Raw genomic sequence first — 18,449 nt, 5'->3', positions numbered from 1 at the left:
TAAAAAAAAAAAAATAAAATTTAATATCATTTAAATGTATTTTTTTTTAAATTTAAATTGGTTAATTGATTTGATTTTAACGATAACAGTTTTTTAATGTATTTTATTTATTTGATTTTTTTTTAACAATACATTATTTTTGTTAATGTTGCCTTTAAAAAAAAAATACTTTTAAATAATAGTAATTTGATTTATTTAAAAATATTTTTTCCCACTTAAAATATTTTAAAATTAAATTCATGAAATATAATAAAACTAAAATAAAAAGTATCAATATCATAATAATATTGTCTTATTGTTTATCTTCTTATCATAAAATTACTAGTTAATAATAGTTTATAATCCTTTTACCATTTATTTTAATGTATAATGTTGCATGTATTTTTAAAAATAATTTATGTGAAATAAATATTTAATTGTCTAATGTTATGTACTTCTGCACTGTCAAAATAATATGACAATCGTATCATAATTGTATTTTTAAAATAAAAAGTTTTTTTTTTTGTAATTCAAAAAAAAAAAAAAAAGAATTTAACATTAATATAAGAAAATTTACTTCTTTGAAATATAAACATTCCAATACCTAAAGAAAATAAAAATTTTATCAATATTTCTTTGTCAAAAAGATAATTGATGTCAAATAAAAATTCTATTCATCTTCTCTTTTGAAGGTACTATTAAATTTGGCCCATTTGTATTAGATAGTAATAAATTTTAAATAATCATCACCTTTTATATTATAAGGAAATCAAATTGTAATGGCTTTCTTTTGTGTTCAAATTTATTTTTGTAATTATAAATATGTCTTACATTCTAATAAAAAGATCAGACAAACTTTTTGTCCTTATTTCTCCTTACCTATACACATACACTTATTATTTCATTTAAAACATTAAATAATTTTAAATAAAAAAAAAAAAAAGGTAAATTTTAATACTTTTCTATTAATGACACTTTAATACTTTTCTTTATATTTTGTTAAATTGACGGCCAAATAATATTATTTATCATTTTCATCCTTTACTAATATTTTCTTTTTCTCTTTTCCTATCTTTTTTTCAATTAACCTTGATATTTTAAAAGTACCACTTTTTAATTTGTAACTAAGACCCAATACAGTTTGTTTTTTTTTTATCTTTTTTTTTGTTTTCTTCTTTATATAACTAAATAATATGAGGAAAAATATTTCACAATAACATTAGTCATCTTAACAATTTCTACCTAACATATAAAATATTATATGGCCTTGAAGAGATAAAAATGTTACAGGCCAATTTTTTAAATATAAATATAGACACATTTATATATTAAAACTTTTTTTTTAACATTTTTTTTTTATAAAATTATTAATGAGGACATTAAAGATAATCAAAAAATATTTTGACTATCTATGATGTGATAAGCTTTTTAAATGTATTTAGTAAATTTATGTAATAATCATTTCAATACTTTGTTAAATCATCCAATACTCTTTCATTTTTACGTCCAAAACTTTTATTATACTTACTTACTATCATTTACATAGTATAGGATATAAAAAGTTTTTTTTTTTTTTATTATTTTTATAATATAATAATCATATGTACAATATCAAATCATATAGCATAGAACAAAAAATACTTTGATACCACACAACTGTTGATTAAAAACTTTCTAGTTCCAGCTTATTAGGACAATCCTTTGTCAATGTTACATGAACTACTTACTAAGAGAGGTACACTATTATATTGTGGTATATTTTTTATTTTCTCAATTTACAAAAATCAAATATATATGTATATATTTTTTTTTTCCAGATAAAATTCTAATAAACCTTCAAAAATATATAATAAATCTAAATTTACCAAATTAATTATATAAAATTTATTATATTATTTATTTAATTTTTTTTTTTTTATCTTTTAATAAAAAATATATTAATTTTAAATTTAATAAAAGTAACAATTTTTATAAAGATATATATAAGAAATTCTTATGATAATTTTTAATTGGTCTTAAAAATCAAAACGATATTATTCCAATAGTAAAATAAAATTAAGATGTACTTTTGTTAACCAAAAAGAATTACACTATAAACGACATAGGTAAACTTTTACATGTCCTTTATTTTACTTTATTTCCATTTTCTTTAATTTGACACTCTTTTTCATCTTACAAAAATAGAATAAATAGTAATATTAAATTTTGACACTTGTTTTAAATTATTTTTTTTTTTTATTATCAATTTGTTATATGGTTTTTTTTTTGGTTAATTTATTATTATATATTTTAAAATTTTTTTACTTATTTTTTAATTATATAAAGAAAAATTTTTTATAATATTACATAATTTAAATATATATTTTAAAAAAAAAATGTTATCTTAGTTATCATTTAAGTAATTTTTATTTGTATTATTACTTCCCTTATTATGATACAAAATTTTCTTTCTTTTTTCTTTCTCTATAAATATTATTTTAAAATTTAATTACCTTTACTGTTAGAATATATGTAATTTTTTTTTTTATTATATTCATAAACATTTCATTAAATTAGTTAATTTTATTGTTTTTAACTTGTCTCTATTTTCTATTAGAATCCTTTAGTACCTATGTGAAATGATGTCTCACATATAGTATTAATTATACCTTTTTGTTATGTGCACCATTTTAAATAAAACTAACTACTATTTTTCTTAAAACTTTTGATGTCTTTGTGTACCACTTTATCAAACCGGACCCTGACAGTATTAATAGGTACCGTAACCTTGAGAAATGAGTAACAACATCTTATAGATATATATATATATAATATATGTGTTATGTATTTATAAAGACAAATATACAAAAATTTGCTATTTCTATACAATATATATACTACTATACTTTTTCCAAGGCTTTTTCTTTTTAATATTTATTTATTATTTTTTTTTTTTTTTTTTGATTTGAACCGTTTTTAATCTAATGATCCACAAAAATAATTTGTTAATACATCATTTTTCTTTCTTTTTTTTTTATGTTTCACAATCTTTTTATAATATAAATATATAAAAGGAGAAAGATACATTTTATATATTATAAAAATAAAACGTGATAATATGTCTATCTAAATATATATATATATATTAATAATATTTAACTGTAGGAGGTCAACATGATTTTAAAAAGTATATATCATAAGAAAACAATAAGAATTTTCTTTATTTGGGAGTTTCTTTATTGTAAAAATAAAAAAAAAAAGAAGAAGATATAAATAATTATAAGAAAAATAATAATACATAAGTTTGTCTAAAGGTTTTTTGTTTTCCTGTTTTCTTATTAAAAATATAGTATATATTAAAAATGTCATGTGAAATATAAAGGCATTTTTCATATGTCCCATCATTTAATCAAAATCGTCGCACACTATGCACCAACATCCCTATAATAAAATATATATTTTTATTATATTAAAAAGAAGAAGTTTTTAATATGTAAAATATATATTATAGTTATAAATAGTGATGTTATACATAGATGGTTATATATATTTATGAAGTATTATGATATGTCAACAATTTATATATATATATATATATATATAAAATTAAGTTTAAATGAATATTTATAAGATTTTTTTTTTGATTATTGGCATTTAATTAATGTTACTTGGATAAAAATTGAATATATATTCTACTTTTCTTTCTTTTAAATCAGGGCCACTTAAAATTTATGATCCTCTTATAAATATTGTTTTAGTAATAATAAAAAGAGTATATGTGTATCTCTTTTCAAACAGGTCCATCACTACATACTCTTTCCACATCTTCATTTTTGGAAGTGACAGAAGCATAAATTAATCCATCAACTACCTTTTATGGCCGTGATCTGATCAGTAGAAAGGGTAAAGAATTGCAAAAAGGGGTTGGTATAGAAGTTTATATACTTTTTAGTTAATATTTATTACTTAAATAGATATGATTGTTATAATATAAATAAATCTTTTTTTTTTTTTAATTTTTTTTTTCTTATTTATTAAAATAAGTATAATATTTTAAAAATATTATTTTATATTATGGTATATATATATATATTTTTACACTATAAAATAAGAAATTATTAAATTTTTAATAATATTATTTGAGGACAACAAAAATTTATTGTTATTATTATTTTATATATAAAATAGATATTTAAATATGAAAGGTAACCAAATTGTCCATGATAAAATAATTTTTCATATTTTGTATACCATTTTTCAATTATATATATATATATATTCCATACTACTATTAACTTTTATTTAAAATTTTAATTTTACATCACGGTAACAATATTTTCCTGTTCCAAAATGTATATTATAAAATTACATGATTTATTACTACAATATATAAGAGAATTTAAATATTATCATCTTTTATAAGTGTAAAAATAATATATTGTCCAAAAATTTTGACAGTTATTTGTATAATAAAATTTTTCTTCTATTATTTATTTAGATATCTTTATTTTTACAATTATTATATTTTAAGATAAAAAGAATAATACTTTCTTTAACATTCTATTATCTTATCGTAACTACTTAGTTATTTTTCAATATAAATATTAGAATATATCTTTTTCTTCTTCAATGTCCTTGCTCCACTTCTGGTCCAAGCTTACCGCGTCATAAAAGTTTATAATGAAAAGTATATAATAGTGTAAGATATTGAATCATGATTTCTTTTCCTATAGAAAAAGAATTTTAGATAAATTATGTCTTTGATCTTATAACTCACAATATAGATATATGTTTAAATTGATTCTTAATATAGATAAGAATATTTCATTTGCCTTATAATTACTATGTATAAGGCCATAGAAATGTTCTTTTTTTTTAATACTTTATTTTTAATTTTTGATTCTTTTTATTATAAACAAATGACAAATATGTGCATAATAATCATCTCATTTTAATATACTACATTTTTAAAATTATTTATTTTTAATTATTTAATATTGTAACACTTCGTCTACCAAAATTTTTTATTTTTTTAAATAATATATTATATATCAAAAAAAAAAAAAAAAGACACTTTTGGGACGTCCAAGGCTGGCCAACAGTACATAGATGGATGAAAATTCTATCAAAACCTGTTTTTTCTTAACAAAAAAATCTTCATCTTACTATATATGTATATTCATTTTTAAATATTTCTATTGGGGTAAGTTTACATGGGCTGTTTTGGTTGGTGGAATACACTCACTAAATTATCTTTAGGAGCTGTAAATGAAAAAAAAAAAGAAGAAAGAAGTTGATATGATGTCACGGGGACTGGGTTTGTCATAGGTTTGACCATATTTTAAAAAAATGATCAATTGGTTGTGGAATTGTTTCTTAATTTAGTTAAACTAAATTGAAAAGTATTTTTTTTTTTTTATTTTTTAAAATATTTAATATATTATTATTTAATTAAAGATAGAAATATTATATTATAATATTTTCTTGGATTAATCTTTAAATATTTTTGTCCTTTTAATAATAATAATATTATAATTTTATAAGGATAAAAGTAAAATATTACTAATATCTATAATATAAATTTGTAGGGTAATTTTATATTCATACATATATTTTTATTTTAATGACACTCCTTTTTAATAGAACAGTTCAAAATTAAATTTTTTCTTGATTACACTACAATAGGTATCCTAAACTCATTTTAATCTCTCCGACTTCTTAAAAGTGTCTTTGTATCAATCACCATTTTCCTAAAACTAGTCTATTTATAGTGAGAAACTCAAAACAAGGACATAACAATATAATACTCTTCTTCATACCTTCTTTATGGTAGTCTTCTGTCACGGCCCTATCTTTTTTTCTTATATGTAATCTCATAACCGCCCTTTTCATATACATACACCAATAAGTTTTGTTCAAAAGTTACCATATTTATTTTGTAAGAAGTTGTAGTCAACAACATTATCTTTATATATGTCCAATAAAGGACGTGTCACATTTATACAATAAATCCTGAAGTTATTTTAAAAACAACATATAAAATAACGCGTTAAATTAATTTTTCTATACCCATTGTATGAATGAGATTTATAAACTAGGTTTTGACTACTTTTTTTTTTTATAAGCTTTTTTGATCATTCATATATTGACTTAATTAATATTTGAATATTATAATCAAAACTATTTCTTTAATATATTTTAGAATTTTTTTTTTTTTATTTTTATTTATAAATTATACTTAATGATTTATATATGTATATAATATATGTATATATATATTTTTTTGTTCAAATTTAAAATATATGAACAATATTTGTATTAGTAATATTTTTACCAATCCTGTAATTAAAATCAGGATCACCTTTTTCCCCGAAATAGAATTATTTCCATAAGAGATCTTGCAATTGTATTATATATATATATACATATTTAGGTGTACTAGATTTATATGGATGAATTAATATTTTCTCTTTCTTTGTCCCAGCATTTTGCAATGATTTTATTATCATAACAATAATAATAACCTGATCACATCTTTTACAATTATATATCCTTCCTACGTCCTATTGAGAGGCCCTTTAACTTCAGGTAACCTAAGTACCGCATCCTTCTTTCTTTCATCATTATTCTTTATCTTTATATTCTTTATATATATATATTTATCGTCCCTGTCCGATTTGGGGCAAAATAAAGACATTACTTTAAAGATAACTCCTTTTGGTATCTTTAAATTTAATAGATAGGTGAAGAGTATGAACTAGTTAAATTATATTATATGCCAAGATATATAAGGTCTTTGTCCTGATTTGAAATATTAAAGTTTTAAGTAAAAGAAACTTTGAATAATTTTATTTTATCCTTTTTATAATAATTTTAATTTCTAATGACGTTTTTTTTTTGTCTCAACAAATTACATTTTTTTTTTCTTATTATTATTAATAATTTTTATTTTAAGAGGATGACTGATGAAACAGGTACAACTACCTTAAATTTATTTTCACAACAATTTGATTTATATTCATTACTTCAAAAAGCTGCATCAGTTAATAATACTTCATTATCACCTAAAAATCAAGATTTAACTAACAATGATAATAATAATTTATTTCCATCATCACCTATCTCACAAATTAAAGGAACATTATCTCCAGTTTCTTCACCGGTCAATTCAAATGCTAATACATCAGCTTCATCTAATAGTAATGACTCAGCACCAAGTCTTCTTTCAATGGTTAAAATGGAGACACGTAAACCACTTACAGAGGAGGAGATTCGTAAAGAAAGAGCTAAATTTACCCCTATAACACCTATCTATGTTCCTACTGGTCATGGAAGGCAAGTTTTAATATATGATTCAAAATCACATCCTGGTCATCGAAGAGAATTTTCTTATAAAACACAATTTACTAATCAAGCTGGATGTACTACAGTATATTATCGATGTTTAGGTTGTAGAACATTAAGAAGACATCTTCAAAATATGTTACCAGCAGAATCATTACCAGCTGTACCATGTATTGCTGTAAAAAATGGTGTTTTAATTAATAATCCTGATTATCCTGAAGCAGCAGATCATTTTTGTCAACCACCCACAATAAGTCAAAGTGATGAAAGATTTAGGACAGGAAAAAGAAGAAATACTATGAGAAATAGATTAAAAAAAAGTACATTAGAACAACATATTAATTTGGCTCAATTTAATACAAATTTACCAGAAGGAGTTGATGAAAAAACAAAAATAAGAGAGATATTAAAAAATCTTTCAACTAATTTATATCAATCACCTATCTTACCTAATCCTACATCATTATCTGAAAATAATGGTACAGGAGAAAATAATCATAATAATAAGGATGACATTATTAATCATAATGAAAGTACATCTAATATATTAAATAATTCATCTTCTGTAATATCAAATTCTTCTATTCTTGATGATTCTGGAACTGGTACCTTTAATTTTAATCTTTTTGAATCTCTAACAAAGCAAGCTAATCAACAGGTAGTTGCTAATTTAAATCAATCATTTTTAGCAACAATGTTTGGAAATACTTCAACAATTACTCCACAAATACAAAATAATAAAAAAGAATCTTCAAAAAATTCTAAAACATCTAAATTAGATTCATTATTAGAGATGGTTGAAATGAAACATAACAATGAATCTAATACTTCATTAAAAGATGAAAGTACTGATGAGGAATTGTCTACTGAAAAGAAAGATACACCAACACCTAATGAATCATTATGGGATTCTATAATATCAAAAACATCCATAAAAACTGAGAATGATTCAAATAAAGCATCAATAAATTTTAATATAAAAAGTTTTGTTGTTGAAATTCTTTTAAGATATGTTAAAAATAATTATGAGGTTCCAGAAGATGAACAAACAACAAGAAAAATGGCAGATTTTATTTGTAGTCTTCTTTTGTCATTGTCTAATAATTTATATTTTACTATTAATAATATAAAAAATAGATCATGGAATAATATTGAAACAGCACAAGAAGGACTTCATGGAAAAGTACTGGCATTAGTTGGTTTAGGAAGATGTACCAGTGAATTAGTAACTAGAATGAAGGCTTTTGGTATGAGAATTATTGGTTATGATCCAAATGGTATTACTGTTGATGAACATATTAAAAAATTAATAACAATTATGTCATTTTATGATATTTTATCAATGGCTGATTATATTGTAATAAATGTTCCATTAACAGCATCAACATTAAATATGTTTACAAAAGATATTTTTTTCAAATGTAAAAAATATTGTAAAATAGTAAATGCTTCTCCAAGAGGAATTGTTAATGAAGGAGCTCTTCAACATGTTCTTGAGAAAACATCTATCATTGAAAGGATTGCTCTTCAAATAGAACCTGCCGATTGTACAATACCTGAAAAAATAATGAGAAATGAAAAAGTTATTTGTGTTTCTAATCCATTCATTAGAAGTGATCGTTTAAATGCCATTTCTAGTCTAGTAGAATCTGTTAGTAGTCTTAACAATGGAACTGGATTTTTTGACAAAGTAAGTTTTAATTATTTTATAATTTTTTTTATAATTTTTAGATGACAAATGTTAATGGTTTGATATTAGATGAAATAAAAGAATGTTACATTAAAAGTACAATTCAATTATCACAAATAGTTCAAGCTTTAAAACCAAGTAGTAAAGAAATATTAATAAAGTATCCTCAAATGTTACTTCCTCTTCAGAATGCTTTTAGAGCAGGTGGAGTAGTAGGAATTATGAGATCAATGGATATGGTTGGACAAAATCTTGCAATTACAGAAGCCTTAGCTAATAATATGGGAATTAAAGTTAAAGTACTTGCACATTCTTCTCTTGAATTTGCCGTCATTTCTGGAACAACTTCGGTTACCGGTTATACATCTCCTGGAGGAACAGTTATTACAACGATAAATAGTCATAAACTTCCAGTAACCCTATTTGCATCAGGAAATTTAGCTATAACCCTTGAAAATACAGAACCTTTTGGTGAAAATAACGGGTTAGTTTATGGAGAATATTCACTAATAGGTGGTAAGGGAAAAGTTCTCGTTCTTGGTGATATCACTCCAGAGCAAAAGAAGTTGATTGAAGAAAAACTTATTGTTGTACAATTTTAACTATAATTATTATGCATATTTTTTAATTGATATATATATATATACCTCTAAATATCTCTTTATTAAGAATCTCTCTTTATTTTGTTTATATTGGAATATATTCCATTTTTTTTTAAATTTTTATATTTGCCTTTTTCCTTGCCCAAGATATATTTTATAAAAAAAAAAAAAATATTTTTTTAGTATTTTGTTTTACTTTTAGAATAAAATATATTTGTTAACAAAGGTATTATACAACTATAATTAATACATAACAATAAAAAAAAAATATAAAACAATAAAAACAATTTTTTTTTATAAAAGCCATTTTTCAACAAATGTTTGTAAATTTTTCCAATCCAATATAGTGTTTCCTTTCTTAGCAATTTTTGTTATTGCTTCTTTATATGGTGATGGAACAAGTTTTATTGATTCATCTTCAAGAAAATTTGTTGGTTCAATATTAACATAATTTAATGATAATCTATTTTCACCTGTTGAGGGGCATCCAGCCAAAATATGAATAGCAAAAATTCCAACTTCTTTACAGGGATGTCCAACTAATTTTTTTAAATCAGGAATTAAAGTAGAACTCATTGCCTGAGTACAATCTGGATCACCAACTTCAGGATAAAATAATCCACTACCACCTTCATCTTCATCATCTTCACATTCAACAAGAGTAACCAAATTTCTATGAGATATAAATAATTTTCTAATAAGTGCAAGAATTGCTACTAAACATCTTGAGTCAAGTAAATATGATATAGCTATTAATCTTTTGACATATGCTGCAACTCTAACAGTAGGAACAAATTTTCTTCTAACATTTAACATTATATCAACACATCGTATTGAAATATCTATACATTTTTTTCTTAAATCTTCATTATAAAAAGGTATATGTGCCATTTTCTTATACATAATTTTATAAAAACTTATTGGATCAATATTTAATGTTTTTCCATCACCTGATAAGATAACAAAAACAGTATATACACAATGTAAAGTATCGAGAACACGAATATCTTCATCTTGAACTAATTGAGATAAAGAAGCAATTAAATCATCAAAAAATTCAATATTAATAAGATGAGCAAATTTAGCTAAACCTTCAAGTACAGGTTCAAGAAGTGATGATTTGCTAAGACGTTTAAGTACAGAAAAATAAATTGTAAAAACATGTTTCATTGTATCTGTACCAAATCTTATCTTTTCAGTTAATGAATTTGCAGCCTCAGCTTCTTTTAAATCTTTTTCTAATTTTTTTAATTGTTTTTCATATTTTGAAACAGATTTAGACTTTCGGTCTTTATGTATGGCATTTTTTCTTGCCTTAAAATGATGTTTTTCTCTTTTTTCATCAACTTCAGTTCTTTTGTCAACTTCTTTAATATTAAGATGTAACAAAGTACCCAATAATCTTGTTGGAACATTACCTTTTCTATCCTTAACTACAGAAGCAATTTCTTTTGCTACACACAAAGATGTTTTAAATTGATAGTCTGCTGCAACAATTTCATCAATTGCTTTGCAACATTCAAAAGAAATTTCTTCTAAACAATAAACAGAAAATCTAACAATTAATTTTATGATATTTGCTGAGAAGTTGAAGTGAGTTGTATGCTTAATAAGTTTACAAAGACATTTATTACTTATGATACCCATTTTGTATTCAAAAGATTTTTTATTCCCTTGATTAAAATTTTTTGTTGTTATTGGTCTGACAAAAAACTCTAAATGTTCAAGATATTGTTTGTAAACTTCTAAAAGTGTCTTTTCAAAAGTAAATAAAGCTTTAGTTTCTTTTTTCATTCTTTGTTCCATTTCAGCTTCAGTGTATTCACGAATATGATAACCAGGAATAATATCTATTAAAACTTCCGTCAATGAAGCAGTAGCTATTTTCTGAACATCTTTCTGAATTAATTTATCAACTTTTTTACCAGTTGCATACTTTAAAAGTTCTTTGAGTTTTTCTATATTTTGTTCAGGATTAGAAATAATTGATAAAGAAGCAATTGATATATGTTGTTTTACTTTTTCTAACTCATTTTTACGTAAACCAAGTAACTCAGCAGAAGACAAATTTTCATATTTTGCTGAATCATCATCTTTTTTACTAGTATCTTCTTCTTGTGGAATATTTTCAGGTGTTTCAGGTTCAATATATTCTTCTTTTATTTCTGGTTCATCAGAAATTTCTTCTTTAAAAACTACTTTCCCATTAACCTTTATTGGTAACAAACTTTTATTATTAAAAGATTCTTTTTCTATATTTCTAAACTTCCTTGGTACTTCATCATTAATTTTAGATTCCTCCTCTTCCATTCTTACTAAAAAAACATTTAATCATTTTACAAGGTATTTATTAACATACATTTTTTCATTAATCTTTTACGCTCATTTTTAAATGGTGTATTTTCCCAGTCAATGTCAGAATTCAACATATCAATTGGAACAAGATTCATATCATTTTCATTTTCTTCCTCTTGTAAAGCCACACGATCCTCAATCCAATCATATTCAATCTAAAAAAAAATAAAAATAATAAAACATTAAATCTTACATTTTGTCTACGTTTAATCAAGTCTTTCTTCTTTCTGATGTATATACTATTAACTCCATCACGAACATGTTTTTTTAACTTTCCCTTTTTAGTTAATTTTTTAAGTCGTTTATGAGTCTTTTTTAAATGATTCCGAGTAGGATTTAAATCAATTTTTCCCATATTTATAAATATTAATCAAAAAGTAAATACTATAGAAATTATTATGATATCTCAAAATAAATACATTTCCAATGTGGTAGTCAGATATTCTTTCTGAGAGTAATACGTTTCTTTATGGCTTTATAACTAAGATTATGAATAAAGCAAAAGAGCAACTTGAAAAATTTAAACAAGAACAATTAAAGAAAAAAGAAATTCCTAAGGAGGTTTGTTAAATGTTGATTATTATTTTTCTATGAATTAATTTAGGAAAGTAACGAAGAAAATGAATCAATAATAAGAGACTTCTGGTTATATGTAACTCAAGAATACTTTTGGTATACTTATCTTGGTATTTTTCTATTTTATATTTCTGGACAATTGTTTATGAATTACATAGGATTTGGAATAGTATATTTAATATGTTTTTTGATGTTCCTAATGTTTCTTAATATGGGTAAAAGAAAGAAAGGTGAAGTATCTGCATATTCCGTATTTAATGAAAATTTTGAAGCTCTTCCTGGGCAGATGACAGCTGAACAATTTGAAGAAGCAATGTTAAAAAGGAAAAAATTAAACTAAAAACAGAAAATAAAAATATTTTCAATACTAAATGGTATTAAATAATTTTCATGATCCAGGGTACAAAGATGTTTCTAATCCTGTGATTTTAATGCTTTCATATTAAATTTTAAATAAGTTATTTATATCATTCACCACTTTAGTAATTGTAAATATCATTATTTTAAAATCTTTTTTTATTATCTAATATATTTTTAAAACATATTTTTTATGAGATTCTTCAAAAAGTAAAAAAAGTACCGTAATTAAAAACAGGTAAATTAAAACTAAACAAAAATTTAAGTACATATTTAATCAAAAATTAAATTACGCTCAGGAAATTGACAATTGAATTTATTATTAAATAAAATTTTCTATAACTTCATTTAGGTAAAATAATTATATACAAGAAATGAAATATTTCTGTTACAAAATTATAATTATATAGTGATGGTCGGGTATGAAAAATGTGATAATTTTTGTTTTTGCCTTTTCCAAATATCAGAAATGATAAAGGTTTTTGAGACCATTCTTTTTTTAACAATTTTACCCATTTTACAAAAATTCCTCTCTAAAATTGGCTTTATAAAGCATTATTTGATTTTCCTACAAATTCCGCTGAAGTACCATTATTAGTTCAACATCATCCTACATTAATTTTTTTTCTTAGCGAAAACGTTTTATCAATTTCATATATTAATGATAAAATTTTTTTTTACTTTAACTTTGATTTTTGAGATTTCTCTTGAGATTATCTTTGAAAAAAATATCAGAACATTCAGATTCCTTGCTTCCATGATTAAAATAAAATATTTAGATAAAATAAAAAGTTAACTTATGAAAAATTTTTGTTTTTCTATACCAATTTATTTTTTATGAACTATGTTTTTTTCATCTTTTGTCCATTTAATATAATATTTTTTTAAACAATATTCAATGATTAATAACTTAATAACTTTAAAATTCTGTCATTTTTTTTTACACGTAAAAAATATACTTTTTCATTGTAAAAAAGCCATTCATCAACTAATCTTACATTATATCACTTGTTTAAAAATATTAAAGAAGTAAAAAAAGAACAATAGCAATAGTTGGTTTTTATATCATTTATCACAAACATATTTATATCAAAATATGTAAATTAAAACGTAAAAAATCAGAGTATAACTTTCAAAATGGAATGAAATAAAAAAATTATTTATTTTAAACATTAATACATTATATAAACTATTAAAAATAGAAGAGGTTTAAAATAATATTATTTTAAAAAATTAATTAAATTATATATTATAATATCTGTTTCATTTGTCAACATAAATTAATAATTTCAAAGAATTTGAACTTTTTTTTATATTAAATATTTATTTAATAAAAAAATTTTTAGCAGTATTTTAACTATATAGTTTATATAATAAATATATTGATTATACACTTTATTTTAACTTTCATTGGTAAGGAGGTAATGAAAAAAAAATCTTATTTTCTTAAATTCTTTTATATCCTTTTCAATAAAAAAATATATTATTTCAAATAAAAAAATTTATAATAGATTATTTTTGATTGTTAAAAAATGTGGGGAGTAGAAATTACAAAAATGAAATTTCTTTTTGTTCAATTATATTTGTTTGCAATTCAGAATTAATATCTACATTATTTTTACTTAAAGAATTTGTAGCGTCATCAAATATAAGCTTCATTTCTTCTTGAACATTGTCATTAAATTTAACAGAGACCTCATTTAGTTTTCTAGAGATTTCTGCTTCTCTTAAATTAACTTTGTCTTTTAACATGTACAAACCACTTTCAGCAGAAGAGCATACGTCAGGGAAGTCTTTTTTAGCGTCTTTTTCCAGATCCAAAAAATCAAAATAATCTTTTGAAACAATTTCCACCAACTTTTCTATATGAGAAATATTATAGGCAATATTTGAATTCTCTTTATTTTGTCCTGCGTCAAGTTTTAATTTATCAAAATTTTCTGATATTTGTTCCAGTTTTTCAACAGATACCTTCCACAAATCTAATCCCATTGTGTTTAACTTATTAGCTTTTGAAGAAATTATTTTACGCTCCTCTTCTTTCTCATCATTTTCTTTTTCCAAATTACCACAAAGAATGTTTAATTTTTCAATTACAGGTAAAATGGCATCAATTTTCTTTTGTTCAATTTCAATATTTTTTATATTTTCAGACATTTTATTGTTTAAAATATCAAGTTCACAGCCTAGTTTTACGTTTTCTTCAACGGATGCAGTGTATTCGGAATTTATCTTTTCAATCTCACCTTGAATTGCAGAAATATCTTTTTGATGCGCTTCAACAAGTTTATTATTTTTTGATATTTTTTTCTTCACATTGTCAATTTTTTCTACACTTTTTTCTATATCATCAACAATCCTATTGTTACTTTCTCTCAATAGTTTCAATTCAAATTCTCGTTTTTCAGCTTCTGGTTGAGGAAGCATTTCAACTAACTTTTCATCTTCCTCAAATTTCTCAAAAAAATCCAAATCAGCCGCAGTGGCGGAAAGGTAAAGTTGCGTCTCAAGTTTAATAATCCCTTGTGGAAGAGCAAACCATTTTGAAATAACGTCTCGGGTCTTATTAAATTCCAGAAGACAATAATTATATGAAGCATTAAAAATTATAGTCGAAGAAGTGTCTCTAAGTAGAAAATTTTTGAGACTAGCAAAGAGAGGTTCTTTCCGAATTTTTACGTTGATCTCATTAATTGCAGGATCTTGTTGGAGAAATCTAACAAACTTATTTCCTAATTCATCATTTTCACCACATGGTATATCAGCAAATATCCATCTTACAGCTTCAGAAACTTCCGGGTTATCATCATCAAGTTTAACTATATCAATAAAATATACACATGGACAGCGACTGTTAACAATTTCTGGTAGTTTTTTCAATATAGCCAAACCCCTGGACATAACATCTAGTATAGGCTTTATATAGCCTTCCTTTTCAACAGTAGTACAAAACGTATTTGGGGCAAAAGGATCCGTCCAACATGAAAATTCATCTCTAATTCTATTAGGTAAAACTTTCGTAGAGTTACTTGTTCTTACTAAGTCAATTAGTTCATCTTCTAAACAGGCAGCACCTCTGAGGGTTATGTCAAAAAATACACTATCAGAAAACTAAAAAAAAATTGAGTTAAATGTTTAAACTGATTTAAAAGTACCTTTTTAGTCAAATTAAAAATCCTTTTTAAAAATAGAAAAATTAAACTATCACAGCCAAAATTTGAATTACCAGTAACAAATTTCTCATGAGAAGCTTCACTATCGTGAAAGTGGACGATGACATTCGACTTCATTAAATCTCCTTCAGATTGAAGAAGTTTATCAAGGAACGTTGATGGATCCAAAATATTTGTTTCAATACTAAGTTTTTCAACCTTTTTGGCCATACCTTCTTAATTGAAGTAGATGTAGAGTATCTTATCTATAAAAGAAGACAATAACAGTTACTAAAAAGGTGACAATAGGTTGGGTTAATATATACAATTCTTTTACGTAAAATACAAAACAATCATTATATAAAAATTTATGTTTAAAGTCATAATTAATTTTTGATCTTAATATTTTAAATATTATCATTAAGTCCAAAAAAAACAAAAAGAAAAGCTTTAAAATTTTTTATTTCATTGAAAGATTATCACTTAGGTAATCGGTTAATGTAAAAATTAATCTTTCTCTCGTATCATTTCTACAACCAGTAAACATTCATTCTTCCCTCCTATTTGGAATTAAGTACCCATTACATTGCCTCTTAAACAGAAAAGGTAGGACGTTGTCCCACAACAATAAAGTACGATTTTTCTCTGTTCGTTTCATTACAAGAATTCAACCAAATTTGGTTTGATTTTTGTTGTGTTTTTGTAATTAATTATCATGAGCGAAGCTCCTAATTTTGTGCTCTTTGAGCATGCTCTTGGATATGTTCTTTTTAGAGTAAAGGAATTTGAAGACATTGGTATGGCTCTTCCTCAGGTAAGTTGTTGTTTTATTTTTAAAGAAAATGTAGAAAACATTTTTTTTGTAGGTTCAAGAAGCAATTTTAGACCCAAAAAAATTTATGTCTATCATCAATGTCGAAGCTTTTGATCCCTTCAAGAATACTGAAGCTGCTTTGGATAATTGTAACGCTATTTCTGAAGGTATATGCCACCCTGATTTAGTCACTTTCTTAGAAGCTAATCTTCCAAAAAAGAAAAGCAAGGTTACATTAGGATGTGGAGATAATAGACTTGCTGGTTCTTTGGTAGAACAATTTCCTAAAATGAAAGTAATGTTTACTGGTATCGTTCCTGAAATTATTCGTGGTATTCGCTTTCATATTGAAAAATTGTTGAAGGATATACCACATTTTTCATTGGCAAAAGCTCAACTTTCATTGGGACATAGTTACTCACGTTCTAAAGTTAAATTTGATGTTCACCGTGTTGATAATATGGTCATTCAATCAATTGCTCTTTTAGATACTCTTGATAAAGATATCAATTTATTTGCTATGAGAATACGTGAATGGTATTCTTACCACTTCCCAGAACTTTACAAGATTGTTTCTGAGCAAACAAAATTTATCAAATGTGCTAACATTATCATGGATCGTAAAAATTACAGCGATGATACTGTTGCTAAGTTGTTAGAAGTTTTAAATGACGAAGAAAAGGTTAATGAAATTACTGACGCAGTTAGAGCATCAATGGGAATGGAAATTTCTGAGTTGGATTTAATGAATATTACTAGATTTACAGCACGTGTTAATTCACTTCTTGAATATCGAGCTGGTCTTCACCAATACATTAAGGACCGTATGTCTAGTTGTGCTCCATCATTATCTGCTTTGATTGGTGAACAGGTTGGAGCTCGTTTGATTTCACATGCAGGATCTCTTACTAATTTGGCTAAGTATCCAGCTTCTACTATTCAAATTCTTGGAGCTGAGAAAGCTTTGTTCCGTGCTTTGAAGACTCGCTCAAAAACTCCAAAGTTTGGTCTTATCTTCCATTCATCTTTTATTGGAAAGGCAGCTGCTAAGGACAAGGGAAAAATTAGTAGATTCCTTGCTAACAAATGTTCTATTGCATCTCGCATTGACTGTTTCTCGGATGTTCCAGTATCTACATTTGGAGAAAAATTAAAGGAACAAGTTGAGGAACGTCTTAAATTCTTTGAAATTGGTGAGAAACCAAGAAAAAATCTTGAAGTAATGGAGGAAGCTATGACTGAAGCACAACCAGTAATTGAGAAAGTTTTAAAAAGAAAAAGAAAAGCAGAGAAAAAGGCTAAAAAAGCTGCTGCAGCTGCATTAGCTGATGAATCATTTGACACTACAGCAGCATCTGTAGAAGATACACCAAAAAAGAAAAAGAAGAAGGTTGAGGCCTAAATGTTTTTTGTTATTACTGTTTGTTTTCTTTTCGTTGTTACTATTATTTTTTTTAAATTTTCATCTAATCGTTCTTTTTGTAATATTTCTTGTTGTTTTAATAAAAGATATAAATAGTTAATCATGCTATTAACTAATGGAAATGGATGTTTCCTTAAAAAGCTTAAATTTATATCTTCTCTAAAGCCATCGACATATT

General features: G+C 24.0%; 5 protein-coding genes across 5 annotated transcripts; 3 read left to right on the top strand and 2 right to left on the bottom strand.

Annotated features, from left to right (window-relative positions):
- Window positions 1-6,916: 6,916 nt before the first annotated feature.
- SRAE_2000488100 (D-3-phosphoglycerate dehydrogenase) lies at window positions 6,917-9,594 on the top strand (the record flags this gene model as incomplete). Its single annotated transcript, XM_024643818.1, has 2 exons — window positions 6,917-8,992; window positions 9,034-9,594. 2 exons carry the CDS (start codon window positions 6,917-6,919, stop codon window positions 9,592-9,594), a joined length of 2,637 nt encoding a protein of 878 aa, XP_024509447.1.
- A 294-nt stretch (window positions 9,595-9,888) lies between these two features.
- Window positions 9,889-12,304, bottom strand: SRAE_2000488000 (Nucleolar complex protein 3 homolog; the record flags this gene model as incomplete). The annotated part of the gene is made up of 3 exons (XM_024643817.1): window positions 9,889-11,909; window positions 11,954-12,104; window positions 12,143-12,304. The coding sequence occupies 3 exons, from the start codon at window positions 12,302-12,304 to the stop codon at window positions 9,889-9,891; spliced, it is 2,334 nt and encodes a 777-aa protein (XP_024509446.1).
- Window positions 12,305-12,438: 134 nt separating this feature from the next.
- On the top strand, window positions 12,439-12,865 carry SRAE_2000487900 (Uncharacterised domain SAYSvFN-containing protein; the record flags this gene model as incomplete). Its single annotated transcript, XM_024643816.1, has 3 exons — window positions 12,439-12,510; window positions 12,554-12,635; window positions 12,684-12,865. 3 exons carry the CDS (start codon window positions 12,439-12,441, stop codon window positions 12,863-12,865), a joined length of 336 nt encoding a protein of 111 aa, XP_024509445.1.
- A 1,565-nt stretch (window positions 12,866-14,430) lies between these two features.
- On the bottom strand, window positions 14,431-16,265 carry SRAE_2000487800 (Hypothetical protein; the record flags this gene model as incomplete). The annotated part of the gene is made up of 2 exons (XM_024643815.1): window positions 14,431-15,993; window positions 16,038-16,265. The coding sequence occupies 2 exons, from the start codon at window positions 16,263-16,265 to the stop codon at window positions 14,431-14,433; spliced, it is 1,791 nt and encodes a 596-aa protein (XP_024509444.1).
- Window positions 16,266-16,749: 484 nt separating this feature from the next.
- SRAE_2000487700 (FI04781p) lies at window positions 16,750-18,250 on the top strand (the record flags this gene model as incomplete). Its single annotated transcript, XM_024643814.1, has 2 exons — window positions 16,750-16,848; window positions 16,901-18,250. 2 exons carry the CDS (start codon window positions 16,750-16,752, stop codon window positions 18,248-18,250), a joined length of 1,449 nt encoding a protein of 482 aa, XP_024509443.1.
- Window positions 18,251-18,449: the final 199 nt, after the last annotated feature.

Source organism: Strongyloides ratti (assembly GCF_001040885.1).
Source record: "Strongyloides ratti genome assembly S_ratti_ED321, chromosome : 2".
NCBI lineage: Eukaryota > Metazoa > Nematoda > Chromadorea > Rhabditida > Strongyloididae > Strongyloides > Strongyloides ratti.
This window is presented reverse-complemented; position numbering and strand designations above follow the sequence as displayed.